At 36.7% G+C, this 19887-nt stretch overlaps 1 protein-coding gene across 3 annotated transcripts in view; it reads right to left on the reverse strand.

The window, feature by feature from the left end:
- Nucleotides 1–1541: 1541 nt before the first annotated feature.
- CTNNA2 (catenin alpha 2) overlaps nucleotides 1542–19887 on the reverse strand; it is a gene marked incomplete at both ends in the record, with an annotated part of 509011 nt that continues 490665 nt past the window's right edge. For 2 of the 3 annotated variants that reach the window (XM_082315553.1, XM_082315552.1), the window contains one exon: nucleotides 1542–1829. In XM_082315553.1, the coding sequence (XP_082171679.1) occupies nucleotides 1542–1829 (288 nt within the window). Of the gene's footprint in view, nucleotides 1830–18672; nucleotides 18817–19887 lie in introns of all 3 variants that reach the window. The other variant, XM_082315551.1, reaches the window with a different exon arrangement.

Consider the following 19887-nt stretch of genomic DNA (forward strand, 5'->3'; position numbering starts at 1 on the left):
GCTATTCTGAGCAATAATCAGCGTATCTGAGACAAGCATCAAACATCTCTCAAAAACACAGTAAGGGATATACGTGTCACTTATGGTATACCTCGCTGTTTATCACAGTGTTTCAAATCCCTTACGAGACCATGAATGTTCTCTTAAGTTGTTACTATTTAATTATACAAAAAGTAAATACATGCTCATTGTTTTATTTTTGTATATACCAAGACCTTTTCATAACACTTTTCATAACAGTCTCTGCAGTTGAGCCAACTGTTGGGACTAAAAGTAGATACGGCATTTCTTTGTGCAGTGGTCTTTATACAGGTCTGTACAGTGTGCCACAATAGATGATTTCCAAGGTTCTGAGAGGTCAACCTTATAAGCTTAATAAATGAACTATCTTTATGCTGTTTCTGAGGTGGTGTATTTAAACAAATAATTTCATCCCGCACTTGACATGTATGTATCATATGTATTGAGGTTTAAATCTGTCTCAGATTTAAACTGCTTTTGACCCGCTGACCATGTTTGGCTATCCTGGGTATAAAAAATGAGAAAATGAATGTAATGTTGTCTTTCCTTCACAAAGAAAAAAACAAAAAAAAGGAATCATGAGGCAAAGTGAATCACTGTCTACATCAGCTACGATGCAGGAGATATCTGTGCATTAAAAGAGATGAGCCATATTGAGGATTCCAAGGTTAAATGAGTTTATTGAGTTAGTGGTTACAATGGTATGTCAGATACCTGTAATCCAAGCTACACCTACATATTTGCCTCTAAATTCTCACACTGTCAGTTTCTGTGTCTCTAAACATTCCACCACCAGGTCTTCTATTACTAATATTATAATAATAATCATAATAATAATCATAATATAAAAGGCAATGTCAATCACCATATTGTGCTTCATACTCCACCATAAGGAATTCAATTGGCAAAAGTAAACCTCTGGTCATATTAATGGGATTAATTGAAATGTGAGCAATCATAACACTACTAGAATAGAAAGAACAGAATATGGTTTAAAAGAAGCATTTTTAAGATGAATTAGTTTGTATCTGTTTTAAAAATTCACATACTATAATGAAGATGACTTAAAAGTTATATCATTTAATTATTGGGCCACACATTTAAGCATATTGGCTAGTACATTTTTGCACTGGAACAGAAGCAATACAAGCTTTATGGTCTACCATTACAATTCCATTTTTTTCACTTAATATACCTGCCAACCTAATGTTTCTTGCATGCATAAAAATTTCTGGGTTTAGACTTGAATTTACTATTTAACCCACACGTACCCCTGTGACGCAAATTCTTTGGCCAATTTAATGCTATAGTTTAGTTTAAAAAGTAAGCTTGGAATAAGTCCATTTAACATCAGAAGAGAATGCCCTAAATTTTGGCATTGCAGAAAGTTAGTTACTTCAATAGAGTTTCAGGTTGCATGCAAATTGACACTGCTTCCCCCCCCCCCATGCCAGACGCATACAAGTCGGCAGGTATGCATACAAAAAGAATATAAAACCCTCCTGGTAAAGCTTAGTGTTTCAGAATGAATCCATAGCTTTAAATTCACTTAAGGCCTGTACAGGGGAAATATGTTTCTTCTGGGACCCTCTTCTCACTCTTGTCTGATATTCTTCTGGTTTTTCTCTCTTTACTAGAGGTTTCTTCTCAGGGGCCTTCATCTTCCAAGATACAACTGGTGAGTTCACTGCAGCAGTACCATAGACCTTCTGATATTTAGTAGAAGCCACATACGATGCTTTCACTGTAAGGACCACAGCGTTCATCAGATTTTTAGCTGCCTGGATGAGAGAAGTGGCACTGTCCAGCTACAAATAGAAAAGAAAATGAAATACAGCAAGGTTAGCCCACGACTGGATCACCGGCCCGTTTCCTGACTGAAGTCTGGATACTCTCAGATCTCATTAAAGATGAAATGAATCCTCTCCCTCAGGATTAATCAAGTAGCTTGTAGTAACAAGCACCAGCAACAACATGCACCGAACTGTAAAGGTAAGACTGTGGTACCTCACATTAAATTTTTTAATAATTCAAAGGAAAAGCTTGTGTTGGCCATTTTTTTGTTGTTGATTCTTTTTCTATGGGTAAGAAGTTGCCTCTTTTTTCACAAAAAACATGACTTCTCACTTAAACCTTGAAAAATTTACTTTTACATGTCAGAAACTGAAAAGCAGGTCAACAGGGATTTTTCCAAGTGTTCAGGTTTGTTCTAATTATTCCTATTAAGCCCAGGATAACACCCCCGATGATGTCTACAGGAACAGTGTGAGGCCAGTGCTGAGCTTGTTAGAGAATCCCATCTGAAAAGATGAAAGGAGGTTTTGAAACCCCTAAAGAAATAAAAAGATGAAACAGTTAACTGCAGGTTTTTGTAGCTACTGTAATATTTGAGCTACATATGTTCACAAGGAATTTTACTTTATGATTAGGAGGCTTTTTGTACATATATCCTTGTGTTTCTTCGATGCACGAGTCTGCCTGAGGTTCCTGGGTCCTCTGGATGTAAGAGGCCTTAAGAACTTGTTGAACTTCAAACCACTGGGACTTCCAGTCAATAAGCTTCCATCATACACTGAAATCACGTATATATCCCTGGCCAAATTTTTCAAAAGGATTTAAGCTTATAAAGGGACTCCCAAAGCAATGTCTCAATGTTCCAAAATGCGAATTAGGCTCTTGCCAAATCCAACTGGACATCCTCAAATTAGTAGGTGCTAAAAATACGCTCTTAAGTACTGTAGCAAACCAAGCTACTATTTAGGATGTTCAGTTATCCCTTTCCCAAAATATTGAAAAAGTGGGATATACTCTTTGTGATAAAGCCTTTCTACCATGGAAGCTGCCTCATTTTTTTGTAAGTCTTTCCCAGTTTGTAGGAACAATTTTGGATGTAATATTATTTTAACTCTTTAATTCCACCCCACTTGCCCAGTAACTTCTTAGCTATTTTTAAATAGTATAAAAGGCCTGTCTCCCTCCAAACCTTTCCTCATCCATATTTGGGGACCATATGATTCCTTAACATGAATTCTAAGCAAGGTAACCAGGATAAATACTCATAAGGCAATAACGAAAACCATATTATACTTCACCTCAAGTATACTGAATCATTAACAGAAGACGAGTTCAGGAGAAACCTCTTTCTGAAGTGTCCATGACTGATGTGAACAACAAGAGACATCACAGAAAGCCTGGGTCTGGAACCACGTTAATCTATAGACTTACCTGTTATTTTTGATTTCCTCAGCTGTGGCCTTATACTCATTATGATTCATTAAATACATAAACAGCTCCATACAGTGAGGCGAAAAACCAAAAAGCATTTTAATGATTTTCACGTACTTGGTGCCATTCCCTGAAATGCATAGTTAATTGCCTGCCCCCAGTAAATATTTTTTCTCAGGACTAATTTGTATTTTCTGTTAGTAAAAGAAACTAAGTTAAAAGATGGAAAATTACATTATATGGCAGAAACATGACTGTTCAATAGGGAGTAATGAAATATAATTCAGTATAGTGTTATTCTATAACCACACTACTGCATGATTTATAAGGCAATCTGTATGTTTGTTGGCAAATAGCAGATCATACTCTATTAAATTAGGATATTCTAATTTACTGCAGAGATCTACAATCAAGCATTATTCATTGTTAAATGATTCTTTTTGAAACACTGGTGGATTGGTATTGAATATAATGTGATACCGTCAAATAGTATTTACTTCATTATCAGTGTGGATAAACTGACTGGATCAAGCCTATATTGCACATTCCTGGATGAATTCTGTTTGTTGAAGGTTTCTAATAGCCTCACATTTTCCAGCGTTTCTTTATGAAAAGAGTTCTGGTAGCTATTTTACATGGGGCATATATTAAGGAACACAATGATTAAAGGAAACATTTTGAAATGAGGAGGCACCTGAATTAGACGCTTAAAACCATACAAAGGATGCAATCTACATCTTTAAACACATTAGTAATTTTATGGAGTATATCGATAAAGGTGTGCAGAAGCAAGTACTTCTACAAGACTGGATGCAGATTGCAACGATGTCTTTTAGAAAACCAAGTTACATATTTGGATGCCATTTTAATTACCTCTAATTTCAATCTGCTGTTATAGTAGAGAAGAGCTCCCTATTTTCACCATTATTAATCACATTTTAATATGCAGATACTTAGTCCTTGCCCTTAATATCCATTCATATTGTAAAATGCTTTCAAGTCTTGGAAACAGGAGAGAGACATAAAAACCCCATAAAAGTATTAGGCTATGAGTGTTCTCCAAAACCTGCTGGTAGCCATCCCATGTATCCAACTTGGCTACCTAAGCACTTCCAGTGATTTCCTTATTGCCTCCAGCTCCTTGCTTGTATTATGGCTCAGTAAAGAAGAATTAAACTGAATGAACATCATTTCAATTAACGTTTAGATCTTACTACACCACTGTGTTACTTCAGCTTTAAGCTGTGCTTTGTAATCAGCAGAGCTACAGTGGCATAAAACTGGAACGAGGCAGCAGTGAATCAAGCCCTTAGTGCGTTAATTCCTTACAAAATCTGGGCACAGAAACATACGCACGTTTCCAAACAGATAATGTTAATAATAAAAAAAAATAAGAAGGAAAATTAACATTTCAAATAAAAGTACCACTAGGAAATTATTGCAGAGTACAGAAGGCAAACTTCACTCCCTAGCAATGTTTAGGGAATTATGAATATAACGATAGCTTTTTGTGCTAACAGCGCCTTTGACTTGCTACACAAAGTAATAGTGTTCTGCTACTTAGATCTCTTTACAAATACATTTGCCTCCATTTAGGAGAAAAAGCCCTCTTAAACATAAGAGATAAATTTAGGTTATTGGCCCATAAAACTGCAAGAACAGAGAATGGTGGGGAAAATTCAAAATCCATAAAGAACCTAAGAATCACTGCACTGGAGCCGGTCACTTGTCCAGGTTAAAACTGCCATCTACCCAGGGAAGGCATAAATCATTCAGAAAAAAAATAAAAAAAGATTTTGCTACAAGCTAACTTTGTAATTAGTGAATGCAAGTGTAGAACACTGGAGCAGCAGAGCCTATTATCTGCCAAGAAGATAATTTCAGGGTTTTTTTTCCCCAAAAAATCCATAAGGCTTTGAGGAGTTTTTGATCTGCTTATAAGCTGTGCTGCATTTTCCCTGCACTATATGCAGAATTTTCCAGAATCTTGTGACAATCAAGATTTATCGCTTCTTTTACATATACACATAATCTAAGCAAAATAACCAGCAATTACAATACCAAAATAGCTGAAGAAGCGGGAGAGAATAAAGCTGGAAAATTTTCTCCTTAACAGTACAGCAAATGAAAAGAGATGTTCTCCCTGCATTGTCACACCGCTGTAATGGGGAAGAATTATCCCACCGTTTTTGGAAAGGAGAACATTTAATTTCCAGAGATTTCTTCATATTTATTATCAGAAATATACTACAAAAAGGAAGGGAAATACAGAAAAAAAATCTGCATTTTCAGTGAGCAAGGATATAGTATAGGTAGTTTTAAAAGAGCTGGCTGTTTAAGAATGCTCTATACCATTATTGTTGGTTTTAATAAACCTTGAAAAGTGGGGGAAGACATCAAAAGAATTGTAGATAGTTCCTAGTCTGGAAATATTTGAGCAGTGCAAATAGAATGACCTGTGAAATGATAGGCCAGTTCAGCTGACAACGCTCCCAAATAAAATAATGCAACGTCTATGACAGACTCCATAAATAAAGGGAGGACAAAAATACAGTTAATGGTAACCAAATGGTTTTGTGGGTAAAAATATTTTCAAAGTAACCTACATCATATTTTGATGTGCTTAAACTTTGGATTGCTTATAATAATGCTGTTGATATAATTGGACCTCTGAAAGGTGTTTTGCTTTGTACTGCATGACAGTGATTAAAAACTCATCTGATGATACAAAATTCACAAGGCACATACAGAATGATTCCAAATTCTCTAATAGCTACTTTTCCAAAAGTATGTATACACAAAAAAATCATTGCTAAACAGTGACTTTTGCAGTGTGCTCTTGGAGAAACCATTTGTCAGCTTTACAACATGAATATTTCTGTTAAAAACTTGGAAAAAAGTCACTTAACTGATGAAATTTGCAGATAACATAATAATTGGGAAAATGGTAAGTCATACAGAGGGCAAGTGATTGATATCTAATGAGCTGGTAAAAGTCAGAAATGTAGATTTCAGTTTGGCTAGCTTCATAGTAGATGATACCTACTTATACAATAAGGAACATTATCCTATGCAGGATCCTAGGCAATCACTCCTTGAGTATACGGAAAGGAGGACACTGGTGAAACAGGTTAAATTATCACATTCAGTTTATTGTGTGTCCACAGTTATGGAATACTGAGTCCTCTTCTCAATGCAAGAACAACACTGAGGAACTGGAAAGAATTTAAAGAACCTCCAGAACAAAAAACCCCGTCTTTTATGGGAAAGATTCAGTCAGCTCTTTTTTTTCCATTAGTAAAGTGCATGATTAAAAAATGAGTTGATCAAAATCAGCAAGTACATAGTAATAGAAAGCTGATAATATTTCAAGTTCAACACATTAGACAAAAATATAACAGAACTTAATGGCTGAAATGTGAAGCAGGTCATTTTAGTTATTAATTAGCTGAAAATTTTTAGCAGTGATATTAATTAATCACAAGAACTCAGGAAAGAGAGTGATTCTATCTCTAGAAATTGTGAAATCAATATTGGATGTTTTTGCTTAATGTGTATACTCTAGTTTAAGCAGAAGTATTGGACATTTTTCATGCACATTAATTCCGGAAGCCTATGCATCAATTGGGCAGGAAGACAGCTTAGATGATAACAATGGCCCATATTGACCTTGAAACGTGTGAATGCAAAAAATTAGTATTAGCAATTATTGATAAATAGAGTTTAGTCTGGTTTACTTTGTACAGATCGGGAGGACAAATTGCCATTTATTTAACATGTTGAAAAAGAATGTGTAACCTTTTGAAAACTCTTGGCTAAGACTTGGTTTGTATGCCGTTAGCAGGTAATTTATGCATTGCCAAGCCCTTAAGGTTATCTGTGAATTCTGGGTGCATTCCCTGCTTCTCCTCCTTTTCAAAGCAAGTTCATGCTTTCGTGGACAGGTACAGTTGCTGTTACCACAAGCCAAAAGTCAACTCACAGCCTCTAGAGCAACTAAAGTTACATGAAGCAGTTACGAATCTGGAGGGTGACTCAGGAATACCATTTTCCCAGATCACATTCTTATGCAACAGAACATTTTCCTCTCAGCTGTGCTTAATAGTAAATCCAGTCCTACATATGTATGTAAGATATATGTAAGAAAGATCTTATTCATAAAACTTATGCCTTACATTTCTGTGACACATTTCATGCATAAAACATGATACTATTAGTGACAGCCAATGCAAGAATGGCCTATTTGCTATTCAGATGCGCTCATCCCTATGGTAGGAGACATCTGCTATTTATCAGCACTACTACGCAATGGCTGAAGCCATATTTCTGTCAGTCACTCGAAAGCGCGCGTAACGTTTTTGCCAGATATGGGTCCATTGTGAGAAAACTATCCTATATATTTGAAATTCTATAATAAACAAAATGTCATTATTTGGATGTAACATGGTCACAATGGTGTTAAAAATGGATCTGTGGCTGGGTAGAGAAAATAGTATTATATGCCCCTTCTCCTAGCTTTTTTTGTTTTCATATTTGATTGCAATTAACTTACTCCTTTATACATGTTGAATATGTAATTCATTCTGGGAATCGTTGTGTTTTATAGGTGGCCAATCCACTGAATAACTGTCCTCATCTGCATTTTTTCAGTTACAGGTAAGAAACCTATAGGGATTCCCAAGCCCATAACAAAGGCTGCCGCCTCTTAGGACAACAGAAAGCACACAAGGATACCAAGAACTATGGGTATCTTCTGTCTTCTATCAACCATTGCCATTTTAAAACACACGTTTAATTTACAAGGTCAACAGGTTGCTAACTGCTTTATGCCAGTTTGAAAAAGCATAAGCATATAAAAATGCTCCCAGTACTGGCATTCCTAATAAAAGATGACAAACAGACACAATACAGAAAATTTGTAGAGATGCATTTATAGAGTTGATTTTCTTATTCCAGGCTATTTTAAAAGAAAAAGGATAAAAGAAAAAGTTATATCCCAATTCATTTGCTTTGAGGAGAATACTTAACATGAAACTAAAAACAGTACATAGATATAAATATAATCATAAAATACAATTCATCAGTAGATACCACTAAAACTGGGGAGGGTTATACTTTATTCACTAAATGAAGAGGTTTGAAGTAGTAATCTCTTTATGATAAAATAAGAATACTAACATCGTCAATTTAAGGAATACCACCTAAATGCCCTTAAATGTATCCAGCAGTCCTACAAAAAAACTTTAGTTTTTTTTGTAGCAAGACATAAAGGCTACTTCACTGAAACACCAGGAGCCCTGCCTATCTTTTGTTTCTCAGTCAGCATCCGAAGTAGTAAGCCATGGACCAACTCAGAAATGCTCAGCTAGTGGAGACTGTACTTAAATTTCAAGCTTACAGAAAGCTTACAAATATTTTTTTTTTTGAGGAAAAAAAAAATCTTCTTGCCTCCTCAGCTGAGAGACAAACATGTTTCAATATCATGGTCGTGATCATTTGCGTATTTACTCATCTCATCTTGCTTTGTCTTCTTTCCTTCCCTCATCAATAGCTACAAGCGGATGGATATTTAACAAGAAGCCTTGCAAAAAGCCTCACTCACAGGTTATAGTCTGAAGGATACTGAATCCATCTGTCTGGCCCAAGAGGATGGTACACCATTAGAGATATTAGGCATCTCCAACTCTGCTGTCCAGCCAGCCCTACTAAGTTATGTATGCACTGAAATTCCTTACTGGGTTATCTAGTAACATAGCAAAGCACCCAGTTGTAAATCCTGCCAAAGTTTAGGTTTTTGCTAAGTGTTGTAACACACCAAGAACGGTTCTAACTAACATACTCATGTGCATGTTCTGGAGCAAAACACACACATGGGGAATATTAATGTTGGAAACGCAGATGTTTTATGAGGCTGGAGTTTGATGATCACAGCTCAGGGATGAGATAGCTAATATGAGTTTTAGGCAGGACTCAGACACTTATTTTCTTATGAGGAGCGGCTGAGGGAGCTGGGGTTGTTTAGTCTGGAGAAGAGGAGGCTGAGGGGAGACCTTATTGCTCTCTACAACTACCTGAAAGGAGGCTGTAGCGAGGTGGGGGTCGGTCTCTTCTCCCTAGTAATGAGTGATAGAACGAGAGGAAATGGCCTCAAGCTGCGCCAGGGCAGGTTTAGGTTGGACATTAGGAAAAACTTCACCGAAAGGGCTGTCAGGCCCTGGCCCAGGCTGCCCAGGGAAGTGGTTGAGTCCCCATCCCTGGAGGTATTTAAAAGACGGGTAGACATGGTGCTCGAGGACATGGTTTAGTGGTGGACTTGGCAGTGATAGGTTAACGGTTGGACTTGATGATCTTAAGGGTCTTTTCCAACCTTAACAATTCTATGATTCTATGATCTGGTTTTATATATGATTTGCTGTACTTGTGGAAATCACTAAATGACTTTCTGATTTAGACATTATCAAAATGTTATTTTTATATCATTGGTTGATGTTCCATATTGTCAGTGTTTGTCCTAATGAGCTAGCATGAAAGCTCATATTTTCACAATTGAAATGGTGAAATGAAAAATAAGACAATTGGAAACAACTAAAAGTTAATGTTATCTAATTCTTTTTGTGAAATATAATTATTACTGAATTCTCTTCAGCCTGGCAGGTCCCAAAGATGAAAAATATATTTTGGAATTTTTGATAGATATTAAAGTTTTTCTATTAATCAACTATATTTACAGTCAATAGTTTATCCAATATGATATTACTGCTATAACACAAAATTTACAATTTTTCTTGTAGATACCAAACATAATGTAGGTTATGTCCTCAATATTTAATATTTAATTAATATATTGTTGCCCTCTTTTCAGAATTTAATAGGAGAAAATATTTTGACCCATAAAGAAAAGTTTCTCAGAACCAGTTCTTTTTCTTCTGCTCTCTATCTGCCACTGCACAGCAGGAAAAAGATGCCAAAACAACACAGTTCATATCATATACAAGAAACGGGGTAAGGACAAGCAATCATATATAGCATTGAATTTTTTACATAAGCTTGATTTACCAGTCATTTTCATGCTACAACACTGCCTCAAAACTGTCAGTCTGTTACTGAATTAGGATATTTGACATCAGTCTGAATGCCCAAACATCTGGAACAACTCCACAGACCAAGGAAGAAATCCTCAGTCGATGAAGTCAGAGTTTGGTAGATGGGAACAGAATTTCAGCCCGCAACTTTGCCAGCGCCATGGTTGCCTATACTACAGGTTTTCTTTGCTAAAGTTGAACGTAGAGGAAGAAACACTTTCTACATCAACCTACAATTGACAAACATGGGAATGAGTCTTCTGCCATGATGGCTCAAGGTTTTCTTCTTCTAACTCTGCCTCATTCTGCAGAGAACTAATGCCTGAAGAATGATGCCTATGATGGAATGTCATGGACAAAAAAATATGATTCTCTAATGGCCATTGCAGTTGCATTACTAATTGTAGCAAAATTAGTACAACCACATTTGCCACTTTAAAATCATCCTGTCCCATGGAATGGTTTGATCTGACTTCTTGGATGATTAACAGGAAACAGACTTTCATATGACTGATTTGAAGATAGGCTCCTACCTAATCTTCAAAGAGAAGATAAAATGTCTGAAACAAAGAAGAAGTCTGAACTATACTTGACAGGATACGCTAACTCAAACTATAACTATGATTTTGTTATATTGCCAGGAGACTTACTAAAGAAAATTAGAGTAAGAAGTCCATGGAAGCTCAGTATCAGTCCCAATTATAAAAAGTAATTAATACAAAACTTTATGTAAGTGGTCTGTGTATTGCCGGGATTGTATACACCATTTTACACAGGGATTCGTGTGCTAGAAGTCTACACAAGATATGACATTGTCTGAACCTGATGGCACAGATGGAAAAGCACAGACAGGACTCTGTCAAAAGCATCTCAGTACAAATTTCCACTTTCCTATCCAATTGCAGTTAAATCTAAAAGAGGAAATACAGGTTATCTAACTAGTCTGTGCTACTGATCTCCCTCCTGCTGACTTGAGTTCTGACTTCTATGTAATTTGAAGATAGATATCATTTTTAAAAGCACAAAATAATTTAGTGCTCTTTCAAACTGAGTTTTGGAAGCAAACCTTTTGTTCTTTATCTAGAGAACAGGTATAATAACAAGAAAAGCAGGTCTTTCTTACAGTCTTACCTGAAGGGAGTCCACATCATGTCTGGTTGGCTGGAAATTGTACTCTCAGTGATAAAATGCAGGAGACTTCGGATAAAAAAAAAAAATCTATAAAGCATAGAAACACTATATTCTTTACATAAGAATGTGTTATCTCCTGCTATTCTTCCTGATATTGTCACAATGAAAACAAAAAGAAAAGCAGCATAATGCAGGATTTCAGACTGCAATGCTGAAAAATGTGATATTTTCCCAACTTGTTTTTTAATTTGCAAGAGTGTCAGAATGGTATCTGTATATGAGTTATCTCCATGTCTTCAGATGTGAGGATCTGTCACATTTTGAGGCAAATTTGCTCCTTCAGCTAGCTTCGTATCTCTAAAGTTACTCTTGGCCAGGTCAGCACAGAGACACTTTGAAGATAGCTGCTCTACAGGCATAGCTGGCTTTTCTCGGGAAAGGGTTTGGAAACAATGCATCAAAGAGTCAAAATGAATAAAACAAAATCCTCTTGTAGAATGGAAGATAGTACCAGGACAATTGTTCCTTGCTTCCTAATGTTTGACTCCTGTTGTTCATGTATATTTTATGTCTCATAGAAGCAGATAAAGGGTTCGATCATTCAAAATATTGATCACTTCTGAGGTGCTAAAATGCTTTTACTTCCTTGGAGTTGAGGGTCCTTGCAGTGTTTCTCAACTCAATCAGTGGAAACGTTCCTTTTTCCGTTCGATTCCCTGAGCACTTTTCAGGACTTTACAACAGTATGCAACAAAATAAAGAAACAAAATTGAATCTCCGCAGTACTCTTCAAGAGAGAGCCCCATTTCAGCTTTTCAGAAAAGTCCCAGCACTGACAGAGATAGCTTAATGATATGGCAAATAATTTCTAAAGGAAATTCTAACATTTTATTCCAAATACAATATTCACAATTAACTGTTCTATTTGTTTGACCAACTCAATCAATGATTAAATAATGTTCAGTAAGTGTTCCTTACTAGAAGGTTTTTTCCCTGGTCCATTACTGAATATACAATTTGTGAATGCATTTGTTCATTACATTTTTAACTTTAGCTAACACTAAATATTATTAAAAACCAGCAAAACAGGTAAGGATTACTGGAGACTGCAAACAAACGAAACCAGAACAAAACAGAAACAACTGTAAAAGCTGTTGCAGTTCACAAGGAAAGAACAAGCAAAGATGACAGCAAATTAAGAATAAACTGGACTGAGTAAAATCTTGCTCTGAATTGTAAAGGCTTGTTTTTATTACTCAGATTTTATTATGCAAATATTCATATAATCATAGAATACTTTAGGATGAAAATAACCTTTTGAGGTCATCTAGTCCAATGCACTCTTCAAAACAAATTGAATTAGATGAGGTTGTTCAGGCTTTTGCTCAAAGCCAGAGTATCTCCAAGGACGGATAGTCTCCCATACCTCTGGGCTAGAGACCTCCACCCTGCACTTGAATTTGACTACCCTTGAGGTAAAACTTTTTTTCCTTATGTCTAATTGGAATTTCCCATCCTTAAACTTGTGTTTGTTGCCCCTTTTCCTGTCACTATGCACCTCGGACAAGTCTGGATCTGGCTGTTCTAGATCGTCCTGTTAGGTAGCTGTAGAGAACAACATCTCCCCTTAGCCTTCTCTTCTGTATACATGCAAATGTATCTAAAAGAGTAGTGTAGATGATGTTGGCGATCTCATTTTCACTGTTACAAGAGCAAGTGTTTTATCCAAAGGGAAAAACTGAGTAACTGTAGAAAGGAGGAAAAAATATCACCAATTATTGACAAATATTTAATACCTCACTCAAGTTGATTAAGTGCTGTACTACACTTTTCTGAAAATATTCATATTAGGAAATCCTGATTTACTTGGTCTCTGTTTTCTTTTGAGATTCAGTACTTTAGATAGCATTTTCCCTGAACAACAAATGCAGAAGTACTTATAGCCTCAATGATTCACATAACCCAAATGTTTTCTGTGCTTTTCACCTCAGGACAAGCTTCCCTACACAAAAACAAATTAATTCACCCACATCTCCAAATCTTCCCTCTAATCCAGAATTTATGTAAAGGAGAAGAAGGTATAAATTCAGCTGTTATTTAGAAGAATGGTGAAATGAAAAAGCATTTGCACTGGCTCTTTTCTTATAAAACTCTTACTTAACTTAAAAATTGTACATTAGTCATGATTATCTATGGACTTGTCTGCACTTAGAATCATAGAATGGTTTGGGTCAGAAGGGACCTTAGATATCATCTGGTTCCAAACCCCCTGCCATGGGCAGAGACACCTTTCACTAGACCAGGTTGCTCAAAGCCCCATCCAACCTGGCCTTGAACACTTGCCACTTACTTGGTATCAGAAGAATTGTGACTGAATGTCTTTTAATATTAGTCAGGATCCAAAAGCTGTTCATAGCTGGTGGCAATAGAACCCCCAGAAGCATTTTTTCAGATGTCTGTAATTGAACAGTTTCACTAGGAATGAAAAACAGGGCTGCTCATAAAAACCATTGAGACAATGTGTTCGATGACCTAGGCAAGGTTTTCGAAGTTTCCATTTCTATAAATGAAGTCTTACCCTGCACTCACCCTACCTAACTCCAGGTGCTGGATCAAGGCATTCCAGACTCCTCCTGTGCTTGGTGGAGAAGGCCAGGAACCGTGGAGCACTTGAGATCTTTCACAGGTTCAGTTTCTACAGAGATGGGCCAGAGTACCTCACCTTTTTATTTATATGTAGAGATCCTAAACTGCATTAGAATTGTAAAGACAGTACAGTGAATCTGGGCATAGATAACGAACATCTGCAAAAAATTGGATTTGACCCAGTAGTCCAAGAATTCAATCAAAGTTAATGAATATTTTTGAGATTGTTTTCCTTAATTCTTCTCTTTTGATCACCAAAAGTATCAAATGGGGGGAAACCACATATTACAAAATAAATCAATCCCTCCAGCCTACAGAAACTAATGAGATTGGGACCCCAAGAGAGCTACTTTATATAGATAAATGCTCCTTACAAAACAATTTAAATATTTATGTTCAGAAAAAATTAGGCAGTTTCCTTTCTCCGGCAGCTAAGTGCACAGGAAGTTTACATCACTTACATATGAATATACACCCTCAAAAGACCCCCAAGGCTAAACCCCTTGACTCTATGCTTGTCTTAGTACATGGTTCAATTCACTTGCCCATGCCTCTATCATTTTTTTTAAGATGTTACTAATCTAACCGGTTGTTAGCGTCTACCTGAAACAGCAATATCTGCTCTCTAGAAATGGCTATTGGTCTCCACTAATTATAAAGGAAGCCTGGAGTGCACATCACAGATGCAGGTGTTTACACTTGGCTAGATGAATCACTCTCCACATAACAATGGAGATAATAGTCAAAACCTCTTCATAATTCAAGGAAAATCTTTCTGAATAATAAAATACTCAGTTTTCATTACACCATAGACCTACTCTCACCTTTTGCACAACTTGAGTGGGGTAGCCTCCCCCTCTTACTGCAAGATTTCTTTCCGACTCCATCATTTTCAAACTGTACTTCCTAACTACAGTGAACTCTTTCTCCTGTGTTTATTTTTTTAATTTTTATTTGGCCATCCAGAGTGGAAACTGGAATATATAATGGAAGACAGAGAAATGCTGGTCTTGAAAATTATCTGAGTCTTGGAGAAGGACGTAGTGTTTGAAATTCATCATGATGCTAAAGATCTTTTCTGCCTTGAGCGTGGCTCAGTGTTCTCATTTGCAGAAGGGAAATAATGACAATATTTGCTTCTGTTTTCAGTTTTACGAGGGTACACCATCGTGTTTGCTTTGAGATGCTCAGAAGGGACTGATAAAAATCCAAAGGATTACGATTGAACAGAATCATGTTTAATGTCTTTGAGATGCAACTGTCCCAGCAACAGAAAGTCCAGGGTGTTAAGGCAGTCCTAGTTTCCTCCAACCACTGTACTCAGTCCAAGTGCTATCGAGCATTTTTGTTGACAATTCAAATGAGCTGAGGTCGAAGTTTAAAAGGATTGCAATTTAAATCAACACAGAGTCCTCTAGAATGCTGTGCACTATCATTGTGACTTCTTTTGCTTCAACAAGATTAAATCAAAAGTAATTCCTTTCGAGTCAATGGTGTTATACCAGCCTAAAACTGCAGTAAGAGAGGGCAGGGTGATGAGCATCTATCTGCCAGCTGACACGGTTTGCGAACAGATGGTGCATTTCATAGCTCTCCCTCACTTTTCATATAGAAAAAGAAGAAGGTAAGAACCAACCCACAAAGTTTTAATTCAACTTGTAAGAGAAATCAGCCTGGCAAATACAGAAAAACTGGGAATTTTACATCGCTATCTTAATCATACTGAAAAAAACGTTTGATCCCTATATGTGATCTTACATCATTAAAGTATTGCTCACACCTTGCCAGCATGACTGAGGAACAAATCTGTAATTTAAATGCTGACCTGCTTAAATATATAGGTATAAATATACTAGTTACTGGTTTTGCTTTGAGTCAGTAACACACAATGTGCTTGCAAATGTAAAACAACACAATTTTTAAGATTGCCTTATTGTAAAGTAACTTTCAGTTTGCAAAACACTTATGAAGATTTAACTCATTTAAATTAGCATATATTGGAACAAGTTGCTCAGATATTTGCTTTCAAGAGTTTTCATATTACACACTAAATAAAATCAGCTGAAATCTAGGCCTTATTATATTTTACTTCAATTTATGTACATGTAAATAACATACAGTTAAAACAAACATCGCAATTGACTGAATACACATTCAAGCCAAAGTTGTAAAATACAGGAATCTGTGCACTTTAGATGTATTAATTTTTTTTTTTTTTAATCATAGCTGCCGGTAAAATAATTTAACAGGGGAATTAGTTCAGTAAATATAAAATTAGGCTATTTATTCTCCCAGTGTTAGGTTACTCAGGCAAACTCACATCCTGGGTTTGCACGGACAAAAATATTAGATTTGGCACAGGCAGATTCCAAGTTAACTATCGCAACAGTTTATGTTATTTTGAATATCATTCCCTCTACAAACTCCCCCCTATACATAAGTTAGTCAACTGCTGATTTGCTCATTTTACAAGATAAAATCAGAGAGCAAATTTCTCTGGATTTAAAGTAATCCACTGACATCTCTGTTCCATAATATCCCCTCAGTGCGGATCAGTATCTCTAATTCACCTTAATTACTGAATGATACCAATTCTGATTTCCTGTTCCCAATCCTTATATCACTTTTAAAAAGAATTTCCCTCTCTTTGCCACCAAAATGCTTTCGTATCATTCAAGTGAGATTAGGGGCACTGTACAGTTGGTCCTCATGTTTTACCTATTCCGTGCAAAAATTAAGGTTTCCTGCATTATGCAAGGATAATTATGTGCAAAAACAATTCTGTAAATTCATCAGCAAAGGATGTGCTTAGAATCTAAATTAAATTTTACCTCAAAGCATTTGCCTCTGAAAAGAACAAACCTTAAACCGCCTTTAGCAACAGCAATTCCTATAAAGTTTTCCCAATGAAACATTAGAGATTGACTAACCTGCTTTTCCTTTCCTACTTAAAAGATCAAAGTTTTCTAGGGAAGCTGAATTTGCTAGACAAGTTCTTGACTTTGCAAAGGAAGATTTGGAGACTTCAATGTTTGGTTCACTAAAGGCATACGCAGTAGTAATAAAACTCCTTGGACACATTAGTCAAAGCTAGAAAAGCTACTACCTGTCAGGGAGCCAATTTTTATATTCTTTGTCCTTATTTTTCTCTCTGACAGGAATGGAAACAGTCATTAGTGAAAGTTTTGGTAGCTTTGTAAACAAGACTTTCATCCTCCCAGAATTGCATTCAGATCTCCTATGCATTGATACAAAGAGCATCACTGAGCCATCAGGGAGCAGTATCTATCCATCACTACTGACCAATCCCCAATACATGCCGGTGACCAGAAGATGGAAGGCTCTGGATCCTATACCCAATTCCTCAAAGCCACCTAGTCACCTGAAAATAGAAGTACTTCATCAATCAGACTATGGACCACCTCTGCTGAAAAGGCTGTGATTGCACTCTCTTTGCCTTTGATTTATAGCATATGCATTCCTGCCTTTCTGTGCCTTTCACTGAGATATGACAAGACCCCACACGGAGCTGGTAAAGAGCTTTAAATGAAGAAGAACAGCAAGATTTGCAGTATCCCTAGGGGTCAAAATCTTCATATGATCCTTCTTCTGCCCTTTAGTATGAGAGCTCTGACATCTTGACAGTTTTAATAGATACCCAAGAGGCAGAACAAGAAAGGAAGATCTTCGTGGTCCATCTTGTCTTTTTTAAAATGCTGACGGATATTAAAACAGTAAAGCAGTAATACTTGGGGCCAAGGGAAACAGGGAACAAGACAGTGCTTTAAAGTAAAATAGTCATGTATAGGTAGTGACACAAGAAAAACACCAAGAAATTCAGTTAGCAATATTCCTGCCCATCTCAAGTTCTTATCACAGAAAAAATCAAATGCTTTGATTTATAATTTCAAAGGTTAAATCTCAGTTACATCTCCTGGGATTTGATTTCCTACTTAATTTCACATCTTCCACAATTTACTTTTGAATTTCATTTCATCTATAAAATAGGTATTATAATCAGCCTATTGTCAATACAGAGCTTCATAAACATTCTGGATAAAACAAATAAAAACAGTAACAGAGAATATAGAAAATAAAAATCCTGTCCTGTAAAAACAGGCATTACCCACAGTTAATGATAAATATATAAATAACACCATTCTATCTTTAATTATAAAGTACTTTAGAAAAATGATGGCCCAGCACTACTATAATTAAATGAATGGAATTTCAGCAATTGAGTTGAAGGGGACCAGAGTCTGCCTTTTCAGAATGCAAGATAAACACTGAAGGATGAGTTTAACCACCAGTAAACGGAGCACCTCTGCAAAGAAACGTGATCATGGCTTTACAGATGACATTAAGTCTAGGACTTCAGAACAGGAAGGAACAGATTTTTCGCAGGTGACTATAACGACACATGCAATTCATTCTGTGAGCCCTATGGTTAATTAAAAAAAAAAAAAAAGAAAGCTAACAAAAAAATCCCCCATTCGCATGTTTTTTCCCTCCACCCCCAGATCTAGAGAGAGAGTTAACGATATAGATGAGACAGGAGGTTACTCACCGTCGAGGAGTCACTGCTTCCGGTCTCAAGTGTAGCTCCCTCAGCACAGGTGGGTGGGTGGGTAGAAAGTTGACTAGCCCTGCCCCCATCTATGACATCACACTCTACCTCATAAAAGGTAGTGAAAGTGCTCTGAACTCCAGTCTGATTTCCGAGAGATACAGAAAAGAGATAGTGAGAGAGAGAGCAAGAGAAATATTGTGCCGTAGCGTAGAGGTGAGGAGAGAGGAAAACGTGTGCTGAAGGAGCTATGCTTGGTCAAGGAAACAGGGACTCTTCCACGATGAGTAACCCCGCTGTCTGGTGGTTCCTCTCACTTGCTCCCATAGCACAGGTTAAGCGTGCAAGCCCTACAGGGTTTGCTGATTGGGAAAGGGGATAAATTTTGGCACCTTTTGATGAAAACCAGAGAGGATAGAAAGCTCTATCACTATTAAAAGCTGATTGACATCAGATCGGGCATGAGTTTGCTTGACAGACATCTGAGTAGCATTATTTTGCGTATGGTTTTGAACAGCTGAACTGTACAAAAACATAAACACTGATGCAGGCAGCTGAAATTCCAGTGACCACAACTGGAATTACACTTGTGTCCACCGGCACTGAATAAACATTACACAATCCAGCCCTCTGGGCTGACCCCTGAATAGAGGAAGCCAGAGGGCAGGCCACCTACACCGCTATGTGAAGGAGGGCAGGAAAGAATTATGTTTTTCTCGCATTGAAAATTAGAACTGACAAACTGTGCTGAAAGAACAAGTGAGGGAAGTATAAAAATTCTGGGCGTACATTTATTTACAGAGCACACTTTAAAGTTCCAGAAAATATCAACAAAATTGCAAAGAGGCGATGTTTTTAAAGATCGTACATTTTTAGACAATGGCAACCTTATAGGCTGAAGCACATTTTTTCAAAAAACTTCCCAAGAACTGAAACTGGAGGGCTTAAAATGGGATATTCATTCTAATTTATTGTAAATGGAATTTTTATCATCCAAATTCTGGAAAAGCAGGTTTGAAAGTAAACATAATTGCTTATATTATCCACTGGGATTTTCTTAATAACCTAGCTGTATACTAAAATTGAAAAAAATAGAATATACTGCTAAACCTAACTCCATTAAATAAAACTGCTCAGAGAATAGGGGACTATTCAGTGCCAGTAAAGAGCGCTAGCATAAGAACCTGCCTTTTGGAAGATGAAAAATGAATGCTC

The sequence above is a fragment of the Platalea leucorodia genome (genome assembly GCF_965183815.1).
Source record: "Platalea leucorodia genome assembly, chromosome: 6".
Taxonomy (NCBI): Eukaryota; Metazoa; Chordata; class Aves; order Pelecaniformes; family Threskiornithidae; genus Platalea; species Platalea leucorodia.